The sequence below is a fragment of the Lynx canadensis genome, chromosome D1, assembly GCF_007474595.2.
Source record: "Lynx canadensis isolate LIC74 chromosome D1, mLynCan4.pri.v2, whole genome shotgun sequence".
NCBI lineage: Eukaryota > Metazoa > Chordata > Mammalia > Carnivora > Felidae > Lynx > Lynx canadensis.
Genome location: NC_044312.2, coordinates 80179089 through 80202436, shown reverse-complemented (window position 1 = coordinate 80202436; position 23348 = coordinate 80179089). Strand labels below are relative to the sequence as shown.

Genomic DNA, 23348 nt, shown 5'->3' with positions numbered 1-23348 from the left:
ATATCAGGTAAATATCAATCTGAATTAAATGTTAAAAAGCATCATGTTTATTATATATATTTGTCACATATGGTATTTATTATAATTTTATAAAATACATATGAAACATGCATATACATATTGTTAATATACACATATGCATGGCATGTATTATATGTATCTAACGTATATATACAATGCATATAGAACATGACGCATGTATATAATATGTACAATACACATATGTGTGTATATGAATTAAAGACTATTTATCTGTGTCTATACAATTACTAGAGAATTTATACAATTATTAGTAGAAGTATTTTAAAGCATTCTTAGTGTTATTTTACTCCATCTTTCCCCAAGGCTATTGGGTCCTTGAATTTGATATGTATTTTTCTACTTCAGCTATTTATCTGATATGTAATCAAAACAAAATGTGATTTGTGTATTTGAACAATTGTTGAATACTATATATATAATTCTGAATATTTTTACTCAACATTATATGTTACAGATGTATCAATATTGATATAAATGTCTTTATATTTATTCATTAATATTAAATTTTGATTACTATTTGAAAATGTAAGTATGGAAAATATATAAAATGTATATGCTAATTCTAACAGTAAACATTTAAATTATTTCAATTTGCTATTAATACAAACATTATTGTATTCTATGTCTTTATGCATGTTTCCAAGCACATAGGGATAGTGCAAATTCTAGGATACATACATTTACACTGATTTAATAATTATACTCCCACCACTAGTGTATCAGAATTTGGTATCATCAGGCTTTTTAATTTTTACCAATTTGATGGTGTTGAGATGACATCTGATTGTTTTTATTCGCATTTAAAATTTTCTAAAGTTAGGTACCTTTTGTTAATAAATTGCAGTGAAATATAGAAGATAATGGAAAAAGTGCATGGGTCTTAAGTGTACTTTTAAAAATTTATACACAATTTAAAGGAATATTGCTGTTTACATATTGATTTAGGATTGTGACATCTGTCTCTTGGATTGATCTATAATTTTCCATGTGGAAAATTTTTAAGTCATTATCCCTACAAATATTGCTTCTGTTTGTCATTCTTTCTGGGACAACAGTTATAAATACTTTAATTTTTTTTGAATTGATATACATTTCTTATTCTCTTTCTATTTACTTTCCACTTATCTGTACCTTCTCTATATTAGTAAAGGTATTGGACATTAACTGTCCTTACATTTTACTTGTCTTCAGTTCTATTATGTCCAATCATCCAATCTTCTACTGAGCAGCATTAAAGTCTTAATTATGTGCATTATATTGTTCTAATTCTAGAATATCTACCTGATTTTTTATAGATTCTGAGTCTAGTGAAATATTTTATCTTTTTTTTTTCTGTTTTGATTACTTTCCACTATTGTGACACACACACATCATCTTTGTAAAATTTTAGTTTTCTCATTTCAGTCTCTGAATCAGTTCCAGTTATGCTTTCCTTGTTTTCTTTATGTATACTGATCAGATTGTATTCCCTCTCCACATGTCTAGAATGCTTTCATTACATGTCAAACACTGTGTATAAATGAACCAAAAATTCCCCAGATGATATCTTCCACAAGAAAGGGTCTACCTTTCCAATGTTAGACAGAATGATGGCTGATAATTCCAATCCAATCAAGAATTGATCTCAGGGGGATGTGTTGAAGGCCTAGTAAAATGCAGATTACTCCTGGATAGCCCTGTTACTTTCCAAGATTTTGATGGAGAATAATGTGGTGTTTGTCTCCTTAAGTCTAAAATGCTATGATTGATTTCTCAGATTCAGAGTTTCCTATATTAACATGTGCTAGATATATGACCTAAGTATTACAGAAAATTGCATTGGGTATTTGATAAATGGGTGTGAGGAAACAAAGAGATTATTTTAAAATAACTCTACTCTTTTGTTCTGAATGAATTATAGAATAAAGGAATATTTACTTACTATAATTTTATAAACTTGATTTAAAAGTGAAAAAAAGAGAGGCATTAAGAAATGTTGCCAGATACCATAATTCTGAATTATATAATCAATTTATTCCTCTACGTTTCCTTCTCCATATGCCAATGGCCTAGTCTCCATGTATCTCTCATATGAAGAGTACTGAAAAGCACAGGTAGGCATCATATTGGAGTTGTGGTTTATCCTGGCAACACATAATCGTAACACAATGAAAGATTAATAAAACCAAAATGAAATAGGTAGGGTGAAAAGAGGTGAAGAAAATCTTTTGGAATTAGTGGTGATGGCAGCACAACTTTGTGAACTTTAAAAATGCAACTGTCATGGCAATGAATTATATTTAAGAAAAGCTGTCCTAAAGATGGACAGTCACCCACACTTTCATTATCTTGGTTAGGACAGATTTGTTTAGGACAGCTACCTTCCTGATTCATGACTCTACCTCCAGAACTCTGATTTAAAATTTCCAAAATAAAAAGTGTCAATGACTACTTCCATTTGTTTCATAACTCATTCAACCAGAGTTAATACATGGCATCTTTGTTGGTGCTTTCAAGCATGTTTATTCGTAGTATTATGGAACAAATGTACCAGTAAGGTGGAAAATGAAGCCATGAACTCACAAGGCTGAACCTTGAGTCAGTTTACTGTAGCAGCAAAAACAAGGAAAGAATTGGGTTCCCAGGAGAATATCAAGTACTCATGAATTCTATAACCATCTTCCAAGCATGGCATCTGGAACTGCATTAATAAATCAAGTGAAGCAATAGGTATACCCTAGTTTTGCTGCTAAAACTGAAGTTGTAACGATTCACGGATGTAAACTTACCCGGTCAAGAGCTGCTTTCTCCAGCTCAATTTTGGCCACAGCTAATTTTCGTTCCAGATCAGTAAGTTGTTGGGCCTGTAAAATGAAAAAAAGCAAATCTTTTTAAGTAAATTCTATAATGTCCCTTTTTACTTTAAGCATCTTTCATTCATTGCAAAGAATTAAAAAAAAAAAAAAAACCTTGTGAAATCTATTTAGAACTCAGGTTAAAAGTTTTGTATTATATGTGGTTAAGCTTCAGAAAATGGTTTGTTCTGGATTAATACACACTAAATTCTTTACTGGACCAACACATCTAGTTGCTGAGTTCCAGTTCAAGTCCCTGAAAATACTCGGAAATAAATCAGTTATGTTTCTAGTTGTTCTGGACTGAATTTTATTTCCCTAAAATTCATATGTTGAAACTCTACCTCCTCCCACCACGTGGTTGGATTTGGAGACAAGCCCTTTACAGAGGTAAAAAAGGTGAGATGAGGTCGTAAAGGGGTGACTCTAATCCCGTATGACTGATGTCCTGATAAGAAGAAGAGACACCAGAGACCTATCTCTCTCCATGCTCACCTGGAGTAAAGGCCATGTGAAGACACAGTGAGACGGCACTCTCTGCAAGCCAGGGAGAGCCCTCACAAGAAAACAAGTCTGCCAGCACCTTAGTCTCACATTTCTTGCCCTCAGAATGGTGAGAAAATAAATTTCTGTTGTTTAAGCCACCCAGTCTGTGGCTTATGTTATGGCAGTCTTTTGTTATGACAGCCTGAGCATCTAATTAACAGCATGTCAAAGACAAGAAGATATATGCTGGTGCCTTCTGGAATGAAAGGAGTCTCTCTTCTTTATCAGAATGAATAAACATCATATATATTTTTTTAATTTTTCCTGGTAATATTGTATAAGGATGTTTACGTCTAAGTTCTAATAGCCTCATTTCTAGAAAACGAGAACATCATGAGGCTAAAATTGCCCTAGAGAAGAAAGCAGAGCATAGAAAATAGCAAATAAATGTATTATAGGATCTGGTGAATGAAAACTTCTCAACCAAACCACACATGAAATCAAATGAACTTTGCATTTTCATTAACGTGAGTAAATAAGATTGATTTTTCATTAATTAAATTCTTGTTAGATACTTATATTTCGTTATTTAAAAATAAAAGATCCCAATCTTCTGCTTACAGTAACTGGTCTTGGTCTAGTCCTTGTCCATAAACAACTATAAGCTAACTATGTCAGGTTGTGAACCAGGAAATATGGAAAACTCACTGCGTGAGAACTGTCACTATACCAGACTTTTTGCCTCAGGGCAATTTCCTGACCTAGCTGCAAGGGCTGTGGCCCAAGCAGATCACTGTAATTGCACCGAGCTGTGGAGGCAGAGATCAGAGTTTGGGGATGATTAAATGCCTACGGTGTACTGGGAAAAGGAGCAGAGATAGAGGGAGGCAAGCAAGGGCAGCACTTCCAAAAATCAGTTTGTAGGGGTGTTCCTGAAAATCCTTGGCTGAGAAATGGGCTGCACATACACAGGGTGATATATTACACAAGGCTAATCACAAATAACTGTTATATGAGCAGAACAAAACCCACATCAGAGATTGAGCCTTGCAGAAGGATGTTAGCATTCTAGACACATTCATAAGCCTTATTTACACACCATAGGCAACAAAGGAACAGCCATGCACGAGAGCAGTGGTTGGCAAATTAAAACCCAAAGGCCAAATCTGGCCCACTGCCTGTTTTTGTAAATAAAATTTTATTGGAACACAGCCACCTTTATTTATTTATGTATTGTGAACTGTTGTGCTACCATGGTAGAATTGAGTACCTGCAATGGAGACCATATAGATTGCAAAGAGTGAAGTCTTTGTTATGTGATCAATTCTAGAAAATATCTGCTGAGGCCTGCTCTAATATAAAATCTACTTTCGGCCTACCTGAACTATATCTACATCAAAACCTAGATAAGATTCTGGGAGGTCAAGGTGGGGACAGAGTTTCGGAGGTTTAGCTCAGTCAAGTGAGAAGAACTTAGATATGATCTTGGATGTTAACATATATGCACTTACAAAGTATAAAGCCAACTCTACATCAAGGCAATACCAGTATTTTAACTGCATTATTGGACAAAAATTAACAATCTTAAAAAGCATATAAAATCCAGCATCTTTCTAACGTATAAATGACAATGTCCAGCACAGAATAAAATCTTACTAGGTATTCAGAGAAATGAAATATATGCCCTAAAGTTAAACAAAAGAACAGATAATGGTAGCCAATGAGCCTGAGGAAACAGCTGAAGAAATGAAGCTTTCAGCAGAAAACCACCCCTTTCAAGTTTATTTTTATGCCAGATGAATTTTATAGAATATGCACTATGTCATTCATGTTACTAAAAAAAAAAAACGTCTTAAATATGCAATGGAACTTGTATTGTGTATGTAGAATTGATATGAAAGAAAAATGGAGAAAAAGATATAGGCCAGGAGGGAGAATGAGTTTCCACCCATCCACTATTTGCCATTAGAGATAGATGGTAGTCGTGGGCAAATCATCTTTAATGCCCAAACATCTCCTTACAGATTTTTGTTCTTTATATTAGTCTTGGGAATCATGACAGCACTTTCTAGCTACTTCCCCAGTACTCTACTTAGCTTTTTGGTTCTTAACTAATGAGTCTTAGACTCTGAACCACACATATATAAAGTATAAAACATTCTATAAAACATCTAGAAGTTTTATTCATCATGACTATCACTAAAAATAAAAATTGCATTCATGAAAGGTGGATATCAGATGATTCCTTTCATACTGTGCATTGGGAAGTTTCTGTGATCTATATAAATCTGGATTGAACATATTGCTTTGAAATTTGATCTAGAAGTATCTCATTTTTCTTTACTGTCATATTTATCTACGTCATGAAGATAAAAAAACCTTCCTTAAATTAGTATGAATCTATTTTATCTTTGTCTATCATGAATTTTCTAAGAGAAAATAACTTCTAGGAGTAATGATTCTAGATCATAATATAATATGTAATTTTTCATTTGCAATAGCTCGAGAAAAAATGGAGGTTGTCTACTTTGTGCCTTTTTTACGGCAGGTATCATCAGTTCAATATATACTATCTTAAAATCCTGGATGAGGAGTGGTCCTTCAAATTACATAAATAGCTTGCTACTTAATCTTATTAGTTAATAGTTACTTTAAATAATTATGAGTTTAAATAAACAATGAGATACCACATCACACCTGTCAGAATGGCTAAAATTAACAACTCAGGAAACAACAGATGTTGGCGAGGATGCAAAGAAAGGGGAACCCTTTTGCACTGTTCGTGGGAATGCAAACTGACGCAGCCACTCTGGAAAACAGTATGGAGGTTCCTCAAAAAATTAAAAATAGAGCTACCTTATGACCCAACAATTGCACTACTAGGTATTTATCCAAAGGATCCCAAAGTGCTGATTCAAAGGTATACATTCACCCCAATGTTAATAGCAGTACTATCAACAATAGCCAAATTATGGAAAAAGCCCAAATGTCCATCTACTGATGAATACATAAAGAAGATGTGGCATAAAAATACAATCATGGGGCTCCTGGGTGGCTCAGTTGGTTAAGCATCCAACTTTGGCTCAGATCACGATCGCACAGTCTGTGAGTTCAAGACCCACGTCGGGCTCTGTGCTGACAGCTCAGAGCCTGGAGCCTGCTTCGGATTCTGTGTCTCCCTCTCTCTCTGCCCTTCCCCTGCTCATGCTCTGTCTCTGTCTCAAAAATAAATAAAAACATTAAAAAAATTTAAAAAAATACAATTAAATACTACTTGGCAATGAAAAAGCATGAAATCTCACCATCTCCAACAATATGGTTGGAACTACATGTCATTATGCTAAGCAAAATAATTCAGTCAGAGTAAAACAAGTATCATATGACTTCACTCATATGTGTAATTTAAGAAACACAACAGATGAACATAAGGGAAGGGAAGGAAAAATAAGATACAAACACAGAGGCAGGCAAACGATAAGAGACTCTTAAACACAGAGAACAAACTGAGGGTTGCTGGAGGGGACACAGGTGGGGGGATGGGTTAAATGGGTGATGGGCATTAAGGAGGGCAATTTTGGGGATGAGCACTGGCTATCATATCTAAGAGATGAACTACCGGGTTCTACTCCTGAAGACAAGACTACACTGTATGTTAACTCACTTGAATTTAAATAAATAAGTAAGTAAGTAAATAAATAAATAAATAAACAAACAAAATATAAACATTTTTCAAAATAAAAATAAAGTGTAAATATGCAATTACCCTTTGAAAAAAGAATACATACATACACACATACTCTGTGAATATAAATAAAGTATAAAATACTTTCTGCTTCTGTATTATTGTATTCATGGGTATTTTTGGTATTTACTTATATTCTTTTATATAATATCGATCTGTATTTTTGTTTTATTCTCTCTTTGCTAATACATAGTGATAAGCCCCATTTAATAATCATAAATACCATTTTGTAATTACCATGGTGTGGTAGGCACATGTCCATTCCCATATATTACCTCCCAAATGTTATCATTAAACCTAGAAGGCAGATAGTATTACCATCTTTGACTAATTTGGAAAACGGAGCAGAGAGAATAGACACAGAACTAGAGTGAAGTTTTGGTACCAAGTATGCCTGACTCCAAACATACGACACTAAGGTACTTTTACAGTAATGGTTTAAAAGCTAAATTGGGCAACACAGGTCCTGGTATACCTACAAAGTAGACAACTTCACTCATGGCTCAGTTTCAACTACTTTACATCACATTGCTTCTTAAACCTTTCTGTATTCATCATTAGAGCTATCAATGTGTATTCTACATAGTCAGAAAACAAAATTATATTGGTGTTCTATTTGAAATCAGAGGCACTTTAACTTCACTGGTGGAATTACAAGTGTTTTACTAGGCTCTCAGAAGAGACAGAGATATTTTGACCCCAAAGCATTATATGATGTGTCACTGGCCTTCTTTATAGTTATAGTTTACCGAATAAAGAAGATTTCTTACATGCCTCAGGGTCTTCACATGTACCTGCTCTTTCTACATATAATCATGGAAAATTCTCTGTTACCCTGTTTTCCCTGGTAAATTCCTACTCATCCTTTTTAGAGCCCAGTTGAAATGCTGATTCTCATAGACTGAAAACATAATTTCATCATTCTTGTTATATTCTTTGTGAGATATTGTATTTTTTATATTACTTTTACCAGTTGTGATTCTTGAAATAGAAAATGATTGGTATGATATGGACACAACCCAATAAAATCTGACTCTGCTCTGAATGCTGGAACAAGGTTCTGAGAGTTCTTTGCTTGACAGGTGTCAAGTAGTCAAGCAGTCCCTAAGCAGCAGCACTTTGGCAGCTCCTAAGCAGGCTTGCCATATCCCCATCAATTCAGCCAGGAAGGAGACAGGAGCCCAAATAAATTTGGACAGTTTATTACTCACACTGAAAACATAAGGAAGATCAGCATGGTGTTGGGGCTCCATGTCTTTAGTATCACTGGATGACATCAAACCAGGGTGCCATATCAAAGGCAACATATGTCTCTCTGCCATTGTGGATCCAACTCCAAACTACAGCAAAGCCATTTAGAGCCCACAGCTATACCCAAAGGAGGAACAGAAGTGTAATATGGAAAGTCCCACACCTTAAAGACATTAGGAAGGCAAATAGGAAATTGCTACAAAGCAACCTCCTATGAGATAGGGAGGCAGATGAGAAACAGTCCTGTAACATCACCAAATAAGACTACCTGTCTTTATATGTTCCATGGAAGATCACAGGACATGCCCCCAAGACTTGAGTTAAACCCCATGCTAGCCTTGCCTATGTGATCTAAATGTAGATGTACATGGTTATCAGGATGTTATGGCAGAGCCATCGTGCTATAACAGGTGTTAGCCATTTATGGGTGAATGACAGCTAGGAGAGATGCCAGGAAAGATGAAGGGTTCAAGAAGGGCCAGCATGAAGGGGATAATAGTTATGTACCAGTTGGTACAGAAATACTTTAATATTTGGACAATCTGCACGTCTATATTAACATATACTGGCTAAGTCAATCCCTACTTATTACAGTTGTCATCTATCCATTTATCTGTTTGTTAATGTCTCATTCCCTCATTGGACAACAGTCTCAGAACACAAATTGCTTCTGTTTTGCTAACCCTTGAATCGATAATTCTTAGATTAGTGATAGGTACCTAGGAGATGCTTAATAAGTATTAGATGAATGAATGAATGAACAAATGAGTACATTTGGAGCTGACACCATGTAGTGTACTAAGAAAACAGATTTCTTGGGCGCCTGGGTGGCGCAGTCGGTTAAGCGTCCGACTTCAGCCAGGTCACGATCTCGCGGTCCGTGAGTTCGAGCCCCGCGTCGGGCTCTGGGCTGATGGCTCAGAGCCTGGAGCCTGTTTCCGATTCTGTGTCTCCCTCTCTCTCTGCCCCTCCCCCGTTCATGCTCTGTCTCTCTCTGTCCCAAAAATAAATAAACGTTGAAAAAAAAAATTAAAAAAAAAAAAAAAAGAAAACAGATTTCTTATCTTTCTCCAGAGAACTTAATTTGTTTTGTCCTCAATTGTGTCTGTAGAACCCCAGTGTTTACAAGAACTCTCTATACTTAATTGAACATTTTGAAGACAAAATTTTGAGTCCTTACTTTTCCAGGCCGCAGAATGCTTTTCTGGGAGCCTTTTCAGTCCATCATGTAAATCTCTTTCCTGGCAGTTAATTGGCATGACAGGCAATGGTTACACTTCCTTCTAACAGGCACAGGAAGTGATGGTTTAACATTACTGACAACAGCGGTGAGTGGACAGAGATAAGATCTGGCATAAATTTTTGTAGATGTCAGGATTAAGTCGGTGGTAAATATTTTGAATAGGTGTATTTTTTTCCTATGTGAAATCTGCCTAAATGTCATGGTCCCCTCTGTTTGTGCAAATCCTCCTGCCACTCGAAGGCTGGATGAGGCCAATTGCTTTAATTTTGTTACTGCCAAAGTACAGCAGCTGCTCTGGATGCTTATCCCAAACATTCTTTCAAAATTTTCATTCCACTAAGCGAATTTTGTTAAAAGCAGCAGGTACTGAACATCTACATACCAGCTTGTCAAATTCTCTACCACTCTAAATCTGAATTTTTTTTCCTTTAAATTCATTTTAATGCTAAAATTTTAGTAGAGACTTTTAATGTATTTCCATGACCTATTTCCCACCAGACTTATTTTGTTCTTTTCACTCAAATTTAAAGGTGGAACCCCAAAACACGGAATTTAGCAGTTAGAGAGTGAGCTAAACTCTAGGGAATACGCGAAGCCCTAGAAAGGTGGCACATCACCCAGAGATGGAACAGAGTTTGCAACCTATGTGAATATCTCATTTCCCATGCAATAGTATATAACATGAGCTACCCTTTTTAGCACACTGTATTTTTTTTTTAATTTTTTTTTTCAAAGTTTATTTATTTTTGGGACAGAGAGAGACAGAGCATGAACGGGGGAGGGGCAGAGAGAGAGGGAGACACAGAATCGGAAACAGGCTCCAGGCTCTGAGCCATCAGCCCAGAGCCTGACGCGGGGCTCGAACTCCCGGACCGCGAGATCGTGACCTGGCTGAAGTCGGGCGCTTAACCGACTGCGCCACCCAGGCGTCCCCACACTGTATTTTTTTAACATATTACATCATGCTTAACATCTGCTAGTCAAGTGCTATACAATTTCCACAATTTGACTATATTTAATAGTCAAACATCCAGGCAAAGTAACTGCTTTTTCTGTTTTTCTAGATGTGCAAAAGTTTATGGAGTTCTAGCAAATGGTAGAGGATATGTAGAAGAAATATATTCAGAACCAGTTCTTGATAACTCCAAAGCCTACCTTTGTCTTTGACAAATGCCTCCTCTCTTAATTCTTGGCATAAGTGTCAGCTGCTTAACAAACCTATTCTAGACTCTTAACATTGTGAGCTGCCTTACTTCCCACCTGGAATTCTCAATCCTCTATAACTCTCTACTTTTTCTTTTTCTTAGAGTGCTTGACTTTTTAATATACTACATGGATTATGTTTTCTGTTTATTGAGTATTGCCTATCACACCTGCTTAAACGTAAGCTCTGCTAAGTTAGGAAGCTTTTGTTCACTGATGAATTATGTAAGTCCCCAGGAAAGTGTGAGGCAGCATTAGTCCCCCCCAATTGTTGATTGAATGCATTATCATTACATTATAATATGACTGAAAAGGACTTTGTAAGGATTAGAAACATTTTTGAATATGATCAGGAGACATAGGTGGTGTTCAACAAACAATAAAGATAATGATTTGGATAACAATCACTCATATTATTATAACTTATATTACTACTAATAATTTATGATTAAAGGGAGATATCTAATTTTTATCAGGCTATTATCACATCATTTAATATTTAGTCATCTCATTACCAGACCTAAAATTCTGCCCAGACTCAGTTGCCAGTACAACTGTCAAATTGTTAACACATTGATGAGCTGTATTTGAATCAATTCAGGTTGATTCCACAAATAATTAGGAGTTCTCTACTATGTGCTAATCAATATGCAAATTATAAGGACTATAAAGATACATAAAATGTAGACTCCAAGAATGTGCACTGTAGCAGAGGATATGATGCATAAACTAACAATTATTTCCTATTTTAAATAGGGTATATGCTACAATAAAGGATGGCATAAAGTTCTGGTTTAAATTTTGACTTTTGTTATATTCAGAGTGGCAAGAGAATATAGGTTTTCTTTCCATGCTATAGAAAACTAGTTCCCAAATTGTACCAGTAGATAGGATAAACTGATTGAAGATCTTCTGATATTTAATAGCATACATGATATTTTTTTCTTTAATGCTGAAATATATTTTACTTGAGCTAACTAGGATAATGACTAAAGCCAGCAGTACAGACAAATCGACATCAACAATCACGTAAATTTTACTGACTTTTTTAAAACAAATATTTATCATTAAATGATTATAATAAGGGGAATTGGAAACACTCCTGAAATATAACCTTTAAAGGCATGTGTTTGGTCTTTGTTTTATGATTTACCAGCTTTAAGTTATTGACAAAGCCTTTACTTTCTCAAATCTGTTTTTTTCATTTGTCAGATGAGAATAACAGCATCAGTAAAAATTTATGGAATACTCACAATTTGCCAAGAACCGTGCTGATATTTAATTATGTTATTTTTTAAACTTTTATAAAACTAAGCACTATTGTTACACATAGCAAAGGAGGCAAGAAAACCTGAATGAGGCTACTCTTATATGGCCAAAGGTTACCTTACCAAATTTGGTGATTCAGACTCATTCCTGATTCTAAAACTTGTATCTAGGGGCGCCTGGGTGGCGCAGTCGGTTAAGCGTCCGACTTCAGCCAGGTCACGATCTCGCGGTCTGGGAGTTCGAGCCCCGCGTCAGGCTCTGGGCTGATGGCTCAGAGCCTGGAGCCTGTTTCCGATTCTGTGTCTCCCTCTCTCTCTGCTCCTCCCCCGTTCATGCTCTGTCTCTCTCTGTCCCAAAAATAAATAAACGTTGAAAAAAAAAATAAATAAAACTTGTATCTAGTTAAGACTGTTTGTCTAGGATTGTATACTATAATGCACATTTTTGCTTCCAGTGATTACATTGTTCTGGACTTCACTGCTTCCCAAAGGGTAGTAAACTGCAGTGGGACATAAAATACGCTCCTTCATTTGACCAAGAACAAAAATGTCGAAATGAGAATGAAAGTTTTCACGGCAAAATTATTTCAAGAAACCCCAGTAGATATCACAGAACGAAAACCAGAAATTTTGCAATCACTGTCTTGATTAATTTTTTGTGTGAAAAAATGTGTCATAAAAACTTAGCGGTACAAATAATTTGGGGAAGATAATTAACCTAATCTCTCAGTGGGATTTCCTTCTTAATAAAATAGTGTTAACAAGTGTAACTACATCAAAGGGCTGTTCTAAGGCCTGACTGAGGTAATAAATGCAAAAAGTTGAAGTACAAGTTGGTTTTGGTTCTGATTTTTTTTTTTTTTTTGGTATGTCTTTGGAAAAATTATCTAGAAGTTAGAGCTGTCAGTTAGGTTTGAGTAAAAAATTGTCTTTGTAACCCAATTCACTAGCTATATTGCTTCTCCAAAGACACCAAAAATAACAGCTTAATTTCTATTGGCCTTTGTCACATGTCACTGGTCTATCCTCACAGTTAGAGAGGTTACATGTCTTGTCATTGTAGCTGTCAAAATGGGGGTCAGATATTTATTTTGCCGGTCTCGCAGCTGTCACTTTGCTTTACCTACTTAGCCTCCATAAGGCTTTGTGTGTTTCTGTGTCAGTGACCATCTGAGTAACTCATACCTGGATGATGAATGAATCTTCTCAATCATATTTTTACTAAACCTGGGAAAATTATTATTTTTTCTGGGCAATTTGGTAAACTAAATATTATAAGAAGTATTGCAAGGTTTACTGCTCCTCATCCTTATGTGTTCCCTCTTCCCTCATTCATTCACCCATTAATTTTTTTTCATTCATCAATTAGCTACTAGTCAACTCATTTGGCCATCATTTATCCTTCCACTTACACACTCCCTACCCTATTATTCATGCAGTTCTCACACATCCATCCACTTATCCATCTCCCCATTCATCCATTTCTCTGTTCATCTAGTTATCCACTATGCATCCACCCATTTACTTCCTCAACCCAGTAACCTATTCAAACAGCTCAGAGCACTTAAGATGAAAAGAAAAAAAAAAAAAAAGTAACCATTCTCCCACCCAAACCATCCAAGGCAGAATCGTATCTGGCTTAACACGGGCTTCAGTGTTTTGATAAATGTACATATAAATTTGATATAAATCCAGCATTCAGAAACACCTCTTCAAAGGAAGCACACAGTATGGTTTTCACTGATTATCATGATCCCTGGCTATGCCTCAGTAAAACATATACATCCCTACTTATGCTTGACAATATTATAAAAAGACAAAGACAGGAGTAACCTCAACATCACTACACTCAAAATGTTTCCCAAAGGAATGGAGCATGGGGGGAGGGTAAGACTGATGTTGTTTAAGCTTATACACATGCAACAAGTACCAAATAAACCAGAGATCTAATGAATATTATAATGAATATACACAAGGATATTGTACTGCAAACTTACTAAAACACTAAAACTTCATTATCCCAACCATTGAAAAGAAAGGGATAATTGGGGCGCCTAGGTGGCTCAGTCGGCTAAGCGTCCGACTTCAGCTCAGGTCACGATCTCGCGGTCCGGTAGTTCGAGCCCCGCGTCGGGCTCTGGGCTGATGGCTCAGAGCCTGGAGCCTGCTTCCGATTCTGTGTCTCCCTCTCTCTCTGCCCCTCCCCCGTTCATGCTCTGTCTCTCTCTGTCTCAAAAATAAATAAACGTTAAAAAAAAATTTTTAAAAAAGAAAAGAAAGGGATAATTATGTAATGGGACTAGAGGTACTAAATAGTGCCACAGCGGCAATCATATTACAATATATAAATTATCACATTAACATGTTGTACACCTTAAAATTACACAACGTTCTATGTTAAATATGTTCAACCTAAAAGTCACCGCCAAAAAATGTTTTATAATAGTAGCTGCTTAAATTAAACCAGTACAATCACTGATGTGAATGAAGAGAAAACAATATATCCTGGAGAGGCCTTATGTTTTTCAGTAGAAAAGAGACCAGATCTTCCTCCTCCCTCATAAGTAGTCTACCTGCTGAGTCCCATGATGCTGAGTCCTGCCAAAGCGCGCAGGCTGATGCACCTTCTAACGAGTCTGCCTTCCTCTAAGTTGTCTTCCCTCCTAAAACCAAAACATGGCTACGTGATTGTGTGCCCTTTAAAAGTTTTGCTTAAAACACGTCACTGCCCTCCACTACTATAGGACTGCTGTTGACAGACTTGTTTCTGTAAAGGGCCAGATAGCTTTGAGTCTCCATTACAACGGCTCAACTCTGTCACTATAGCACGAAAGTAGTACAGACAGTGCATAAACAATAGCTGTATTCCAATACCAGGGGACTTTTTTTTTGACTCTGTAATTGAATTTCATATTATGTACACACATCCTGACATAGTCATACATCCTGAAATTCTTTTCATTAAAAAAATCAATTAAAAATGCAAAACCCACTTCTAGCACACAGGCCATACAAAAAGAGGGAATGGGTTAGAATTGGCTATGGTTGGCTGACCAGTCTTCTGAAATAAAAGCCAAAATCCTGAATGCACCTTACGAGCCCTACATCATTGGAGTACTACCTATCATTCTAATATACTCCTCACCACACCCTCCTCCTGCTGGGTGTTCCGGGCACAGCACACTCTCAGATCCAGGCCCTTGGCTCACTCGACCACAGGGGGGCTGATATGTATGACCCTCCACTTTGAACTCTTACTCCACGGATCCTTTCTATCTAGTTAAACAGCATTTGCTTTTTTGTTTCATCTCAGCTACTCCTTCCTCATCACAACTCCAAGTACATCCATTGACATTAAGTCTTTGAACGTTAGGTGGACGTTCGTCTCCATACTTCTCTCTCTCTCTCTCTCTCTCTCTCTCTCTCTCTCTCTCTTTTAATCTCACACCTTAATCAGTGTGTAACTCTGCTGTTTGATCTACTAGGTCAGGTCATATGTCCCTGAGAACAGGCATCTGTTCTGGCATACCTATCTAATAGTTTGTATAGTGTTTGGCACACAGTTTTCCCCCCATATGTTATGTTGGATTAACCCATAATTATTTTCTGTGTGTCTGGTGCTGACCTGGAGACTAGAGATACAAAGAAAATAAAGTGTAATTGAGAAGTTCACTGACAATAGTAAGGTGAAACAAATAGGTATTTTTTTAAGTTTATTTATTTATTTGAGAGACAGAAAGCATATGTGTGCACACAAGCTGGGAAGGGGCAGAGAGAGAGAGAGAGAGAGAGAGAGAGAGAGAGAGAGAATCTCAAGCAGGCTCCATGCTGTCAGCACAGAGCCTGATGCAGGGCTTGAACTCACGAGCCATGAGATCATGACGTGAGCCAAAATCAAGAGTCAGAGTCTTACCCAAATGAGCCACCCAGGTACCCCAACAAACATGTAATTCAAAAAGCATGCAGTAAGCACTAACATAGAGATATGGGGTGCTCATGGAACATTAAAGGATGGTCCTCCCCAGACCTCAGGGTGGAGACACAGGAGACAGCGCTAATGAGTATGGACCTTAATTGCATTTTGAAGACTAAGTAGGGCTGATGAAATTGATGGATAGGAAAGAGCTTGCAGAATTAGAAGGAGGAAGACAGGATGTCCCCATACCTCAAACCTGGGGGCTCAGGAAATGTTTCTGGGAGGAGATAAACACCTGAGCTCACATTTTAAAATTGAATAAGAATTGGGCAAGAGGCCTGGGTGTCTCAATCGGTTGAGTGTCTGACTTTTGATTTCAGCTCAGGTCATGATCTCACAGTTCTTGAGTTTGAGCCCTGCATAGCGCTCTGAGCTGACAGCACAGAGCCTGCTTGCTTGGGATTCTCTCTCTCCCTCTCCCTCTGTTCCTCCCTTGCTCTCTTGCTTTCTCAAAACAAAACAAAACAAAACAAAACAAAACAAAAGAATTGGACTAGGATTCCAGAATGTAAACTCCATAAAAATGAAGCAAGAGAATAGGGTTCCTATTCTCTATGCTCTGAGACTATGGTTGTGGTTTCACCCTGTCAGGGGCAGGCAAACCATGTTTCTTCTTCTCCCCAAGGCCTGGTGAAAGCATTGTTCTGGGTATGACAAGTTGGGGCCTGATCACTTCCCCCCCACCCATATCCCATCATAAGGCAGATGTTCTACCCTGTGGTACCACTCAGGAAGAAATAGGCACTTGTCCTCTGCATCTACCCTCCAGCCCCGGTGCAGTGATACACAGATTCTGCCCAAGGGGAGAGCAGACCATGAGGGCAATGAGCTCTGCAGATATGCCTCAAAGTGCAGACTTCTGGAAAGGAGCTAAAAGAATTTCATTCCTAAGGCACTGTAGAAAACAATGGAGATATTGGTGGAGAGGTTTAAAGAGGAATCGGTAGCCTCATTATACTCGTAGTAAAAGGGAAGGAACGGAACAGCCAGTTTCACAAGGAAAACCAGCTAGAGTCTGAAAGCGCCCTACTGGACTTACACACAATCCTGAAGGTCAAGAAACTACATGCACGTGCTAGGCTGTACCCACTCAGGAAAAATCAGATGATTTCTGGGATGAGATAGTGCAAGTGCTCCCTAAGCCACACACAGATTCATCAGCAAAGGGCTCCTGGAGCCTCAAATAGCACAATGGCTTTTGGCATGAACTTTGAGCAAACATTAGCTGAATAAACAACTCTGATCTAGACAACTCATAGGAAGCAACATTTATGAATAAATCACTCATCTTTGATGATCTAGAAGACTGGAAGACTATGTCCATACCAAAAATGGTGCCCTCTCTGGAGCAAGTGGAAAGGAACTTTCAAAGTACTAGTCCCTGGATTAAAATGAGACAAATTGTAAATTCCCTGAATTATGGAAAACATTTCCAACTCATACATGGGTCTGACAGTAAAAGGTGCAAATCTTTAAGCAGCAAGTCCCTTATGCTATGCCAGTAGTGTTCCCTGTTTAATCAGTCTAAAGGATGAAAACAAGGGAAAAAACTCTGAACAGGAATGCCCAAGGCTGCACAGAGTGAGGAAACGGGCTTTGCAGATTTAGTTTAGCAAAATCACTAACAAAGAAGTAAATAAACAAGGAAATACTAACGATGCCAAACCTCAGGAGAGGGAAGGAATCAGTATTGAGATTTGGGACAATATATTATTTAAAATGTCCAGTTTTTTGGGAACGCTCTTGCACTGTTGGTGGGAATGCAAACTTGTGTAGCCGCTGTGCAAACTGGTACTGGGAATCAATATTGAGGGTATTATGCTAAGTGAAATAAATCAGTCAAAGAAAGACAGATATCATATGTTTTCACTCATATGTGGAACTTGAGAAACTTAACAGAAGACCATGGGGGAAAGGGAAAGGTAAAAAAAGTTACAAACAGAGAGGGAGGGAGGCAAACCATAAGAGACTCTTAAATACAGAGAACAAACTGAGGGTTGATGAGGGGGGGCAGGGGAGAGGGGAAAATGGGTGAGGGGCATTGAGAAGGGCACTTGTTGGGATGAGCACTGGGCGTTGTATGTAAGCGATGAATCATGGGAATCTACCCCCAAAACCAAGAGCACTATATGCTGTATGTTAGCAAACTTGATAATAAATTATATGAAAAAAATTAAATAAAATATCCACTTTTTAATAATAAAATTATGAAACATGCAACAAAATCAGAACATGTGACTCATATACAGGTAAAAACAGGCAATAGAAGTGTCCTGTGGGGCAGTCCAGATGGTGAACTAGCATACAAAGAATTTAAAGGAGTTACTATCCATATGCTCAAAGAACTAAGGGAAATAATGCTTAAATTATCAAATGAAGGAATGTAGACAATATCTTATCAAAGAGAGAATAGCAGTAAAAAGATTGGAATTACTGAAAAGAACAAAACAAAAATTTGGAGATGAACGTATAATAACCAAAAATTAAAAAAAGAGTTATTAATTTGTTCAACACTATAGACACCTGGAGGAAGAAAGAATCAACAAAAGTGATGATAGACTGATAGGTCATGCAGTTAAAAAACAGAAGGAAGATGGGGCGCCTGGGTGGCGCAGTCGGTTAAGTGTCCGACTTCAGCCAGGTCACGATCTCGCGGTCCGGGAGTTCGAGCCCCGCGTCGGGCTCTGGGCTGATGGCTCAGAGCCTGGAGCCTGTTTCCGATTCTGTGTCTCCCTCTCTCTCTGCCCCTCCCCTGTTCATGCTCTGTCTCTCTCTGTCCCAAAAATAAATAAACGTTGAAAAAAAAAAAAAAAAAAAAAAAAAAGGAAGAATGAATAGAAGTAAACAGAACCTTAAAGACACATGGGACACAATTAAGAACACTGACATATGCATAAATGAACCATCAGAAGGAAAGGAAAGAACTAAAAGAGAAAAATATATATATTTGAAGAAAAGAAATAATAGCTGAAAATCCCCCAATTTTGAAAAAAAAAAAAAAGTTAACACATCCAACAAGCTCAACAAACTCCACACACTATAAACTCAGAGAGATCTGGGCTCACACTTATCGCTGTCGACCTGTTGAAAGGCAAACATAAAAAGAACATGTTGAAAGCATCAAGAGAATAACTCATCATGTATGAGAGACCACCTTATTAAAACTAATAACTGTCATCGTCGTCGACATCTTTTTCTTCCTCCTCCTCTTCTTCCTCCTTCCTCCTTCTTTCTTCTCCTTCCGCTTCCTCCTCCTCCTTCTTTTTTTAACTAACAACTTTCTTCTCATAAGAAAGGCCAGAAGGCAATGTGAGGACACATTCAAAAGAGTGAAGGAGAAAAAAATTCACCCAAGAATCCAGTAGACCTATCTTTCAAAAATGAAGGCAAAATAAACACATTCCCAGGTGAAGAAAAACAGAGACTTTGTTATAACAGGTCTGCCTTATAAGAAACATGGACGAAGGTTTTCTGAAACAAGTGATGGCATGTAGTAATTCAAATACACATTAAAAAAAAAAGCACTGGTAAATGTACTTGAATAATTATAAAAGTATGTTTGCATTTCTTCTTCTAACTAATTATAAACAACTGCATATTTATACATACATGTATATTTTTACATAAATATATATTTCTATAATATACATTACAATAAACTATAATAAACTAAATATCTAAACTAAAATATAAACTATCATCTTGTTTTGCCCGTTAGAAACATATCCGACGAGAATAACAGCAAACAAAGAGGGGTGAAAACAGCTAATTTGGAGTAAGAAAATGACACCTTTTGGGAACTTGAATTCATAGGAAGAAATAAAGAAAATAAAAAGAAGAAAAAAATCATAAATAAGAAGGCTAATAAAACATATTCTGAAATTATATAATTTCTTCTCTCAGCTTCTTTAACGGACAAAAGATAACACATATGATCAATATATCAACAAAAAGAACAGAAAATAAAAGGGTGTGTGTGGAGGGAATAGAACTATAAAGGTGTAAGATTTACATCCCTCACTAGAAATAAGTTATTATATATCTGAAGTAGATACTGATAATTTGATGTGTATTGAAGGCCCTAGAAGAAATATTAAAAGCAAAGCTTAAAAAAGATAGTTAAATAATTAAAAGGAATTAAAATGTTACATTAGAAAACACTGAATTATACAAAAGAAGGCAGTAAAATAGCATCAGAGTTACAAAATAGTCATGAGACACATAGAAAAGAAAATGACATACTTAAATCCAACTATATAAACAAAAACATTAAAGGCAAATGGATTAAACAACCCAATCAGAATGCAGAGACCATCAGATTGGATAAAAAGCAAGAACCAAATCTATTTTACCTCAGCATTATTCATGATTTACAAAAAGGTGGAAGTCACCTAATGCCTATCACTTGATGGATAGTCTGTAACAAGAGCCTTGAAAACATCACACTAAGTGAATGAAACCAGTCACAAAAGACCAAATGTTATGATTCTATTTGTATAAAATGTTTAAAAATGTGAAACACACAGAGACAAAAATTAGACTAGCAGTTGTCAAGGGTTTAGGGGACAAGGAAAATAGACAGTGACTGCTAACACACATGAGTATCTTTCTGCAGTGATGACAATGCTCTAAAATCGGATTCTGGTGATGGTTGCAGAAGTCTGCAAATATAATAAAACCACTGAATTTTACAATTTAAATGGATGGATTTATGTTATGTGAAGTATATCTCAATAAAACTATTTTTAAAATTGTTAAGAATTAGCCAAGTCCAGAAAATCTGGAAAAACATGTCAGGCAAAGAAAACAAACAGAAGAAAAACGGAGGTAAGAAATGGAAAGCTGTAAGAAATGCATGACTTCTCTGGTTCTGTATTTGATGTTGACGAGAGTGCAGAGGCAGGGAGGGATGAGCCTTGCAAGCCATACTAAGGAGGTTGCACTTAATTCTGTGAGGACTGGACACATAATGATGAATTTATAAGTGGAATAATGGGCAAGTTTAAAACTTGAGCAGACAAGTCTTTGACTGTGGGGGAGATAGTTGGGAAGAGGAAAAGATGGTCAAGGAGGACTGCCAGTGATTCAGGAGAGGTGGAGAGAGTCTGAACCCACACAAAGAATGGGAGGATGTAAAGCAATATTTAGAAGGCAATTGTACAATTATTTTATAGTGTGGTTATAAATAAATGTGCACTTATGCTGGAAACCTCTCTCTGCCTCTTATTGTTGGTTCCTGAGTTCCAGAATTAGACAAGCAACATCACCTGCTTCATTGCTTTCAGGTTTTCTTATTATGAAAACAGCAGGGAGGAGTGGAGGAAGAAACAGGAAGGATGCATTTTGACATCCAATTATATTGCTAATCTCTGGAACTGGCAAATAGGAGTCTATTCAGGGAAATGTGCTCCTTGCCAGTGGCATCTGGCAATTAATGTTGAAATGTGGTTTCCAGCTTGCAGAGAACTTAGGATTTCACTGCAGAGATTTGAAGAGAAGAATTGGCACTCAATGCTTTCCACAGCAGTGTACTCCAAATCAAAACTCTGCATAAAGGTCGATAGGGGCACACAATGTGCATTAAAGGTGCATCTCTACACATTAATCTTGAATTAAACTCAGCAAAGCTAATGAATATTAACGTTTAAAGCCCTGATCCTGGAACACAAGACACTGTAAAACCGCACTTAGGTACATGTTTCAGCTCTGACTCCAGGTCTCAGTTTTTGCAGGATCACCACTAGCTCCTCCCACTATTTGCCAAATGCAAACTCCTCACGCCTTCTCCTACTTCAGGCCTTTGACCATGCTGATCCATCTCCCCCCCAAAGGAAACTTCCCCAATTTTTTTTTACCTGCATAACTACTTTTTTTTCCAAACTCAGTTGACAGCTCAACTTCTCTTCAAAATGTCTCTTACATGTTCCACCACAATGCTACACCCTCAACCATCCCCAAAAGTGATATTAAGTTTTCCCATTTTCCTACTCTCTAGATCAATTCTTACATACTTCCAATCTGTCCTTATATATGTATATATGCATATAGTACAAGCATGTTTTATGTATATATAATTTACATATGCATAAATCGTATGTATATAAATATATTAAGATTTTTTCATTTAATTGAAATTTATATAATGTGATTGAAAGGAATCTATTCAAAGCCCCCCGCCCCAACCACACTTACAGACAAACCTCACAGGTATCTGCACTTGGCCCTAACTCTTTGTTTTTCTAGGTCACAGTGCCCTCCCTTCTCAGAAAATAGACCCCAACTACAAAACATATTCTTCTCTAGCCTGACCACAACCCATGTCCTGGATGAGTCCTAGACAGAGCCCCTTGAAAAACCTGGAACCTCCTTCTCTACCTGGCTAAAACTTGACCCCCTCCCCACAAATGCCCATCATGGGCATAACTGCAACCCTCTCACATCTGCAAAACCCCTTAAAAGGCCCAGCCTGACAGAAATCCAGAGCTGACATCTCTCTAGATGTCTGGCCTCCTCTCCTCCCTTGGAGAGTGAATAATCTCTGTCCTGCATGTTGCTCTATTCTTTGTGCAATTCTTTGCCGCCCATGTCACTCGCCACCTTAACATTTTGGTGGCTTGTACAGGGACTGGCCATTGTCTGCTGACCAGAATCCATCTTAACCAGATCTTCTTGTTGACTAATTTCGGGTGAGTCAAAATTTTCATTTTTCGGAGGGGTCTTTGAGATCTTAAGCATTGGCAACACTCACCAGTTGTTGACTGATTCCCCCCAGGAGGATTCAAGCCCCAGTACTGGACTCAGTCAACAATCAACATATTGCCCATTCAAGGGATGCCTTCTCTGTGTCTTTCCACAGTGTGGGATCCTTGATCACTTCACCTTACACAGACCCTTGAGTTTGGGGGACACTTCTTTCTCTCAGGCTCCCCATCGGTCAGGGTTTCATCTTCTCAGGACTCTGAGTCAAGATGTCTCCCTTCACATTTTCCCCTTTGTTCCCAGTCATCAAAATCTTCCTTCTCCTTTTCCCAGATTTCCTGATGGACAGTTGTCCATCCCTCCCAAGGACTTCCCCTTGAAAATCTCAAAAACCTCCAACTGAAATGAGATATTTGGCCCAAACATCTTATTTTTTATTGTAATATACACTGGCCCCAATATAAATCAGATAACCAGGAAGTCTGGCCATAAAATGGCACTCTTAACCACAATACTCTTCTCCAATGAGTTTGTATTGTCATTACCTGGGTAAATTATGTGAGGTTCCTTATGTTGAAGCTTTCTTCGAACTCACTCATCATTC

The 23348-nt window shown here is 37.3% G+C and overlaps 1 protein-coding gene across 1 annotated transcript in view; it reads right to left on the bottom strand.

Annotated features, from left to right (window-relative positions):
* LUZP2 (leucine zipper protein 2) overlaps window positions 1-23348 on the bottom strand; it is a 258849-nt gene that overhangs the window by 77505 nt on the left and 157996 nt on the right. Inside the window, exon 7 of the mRNA XM_032594839.1 lies at window positions 2811-2885. Within this exon, the coding sequence (XP_032450730.1) occupies window positions 2811-2885 (75 nt within the window). The remainder of the gene's footprint in view (window positions 1-2810; window positions 2886-23348) is intronic.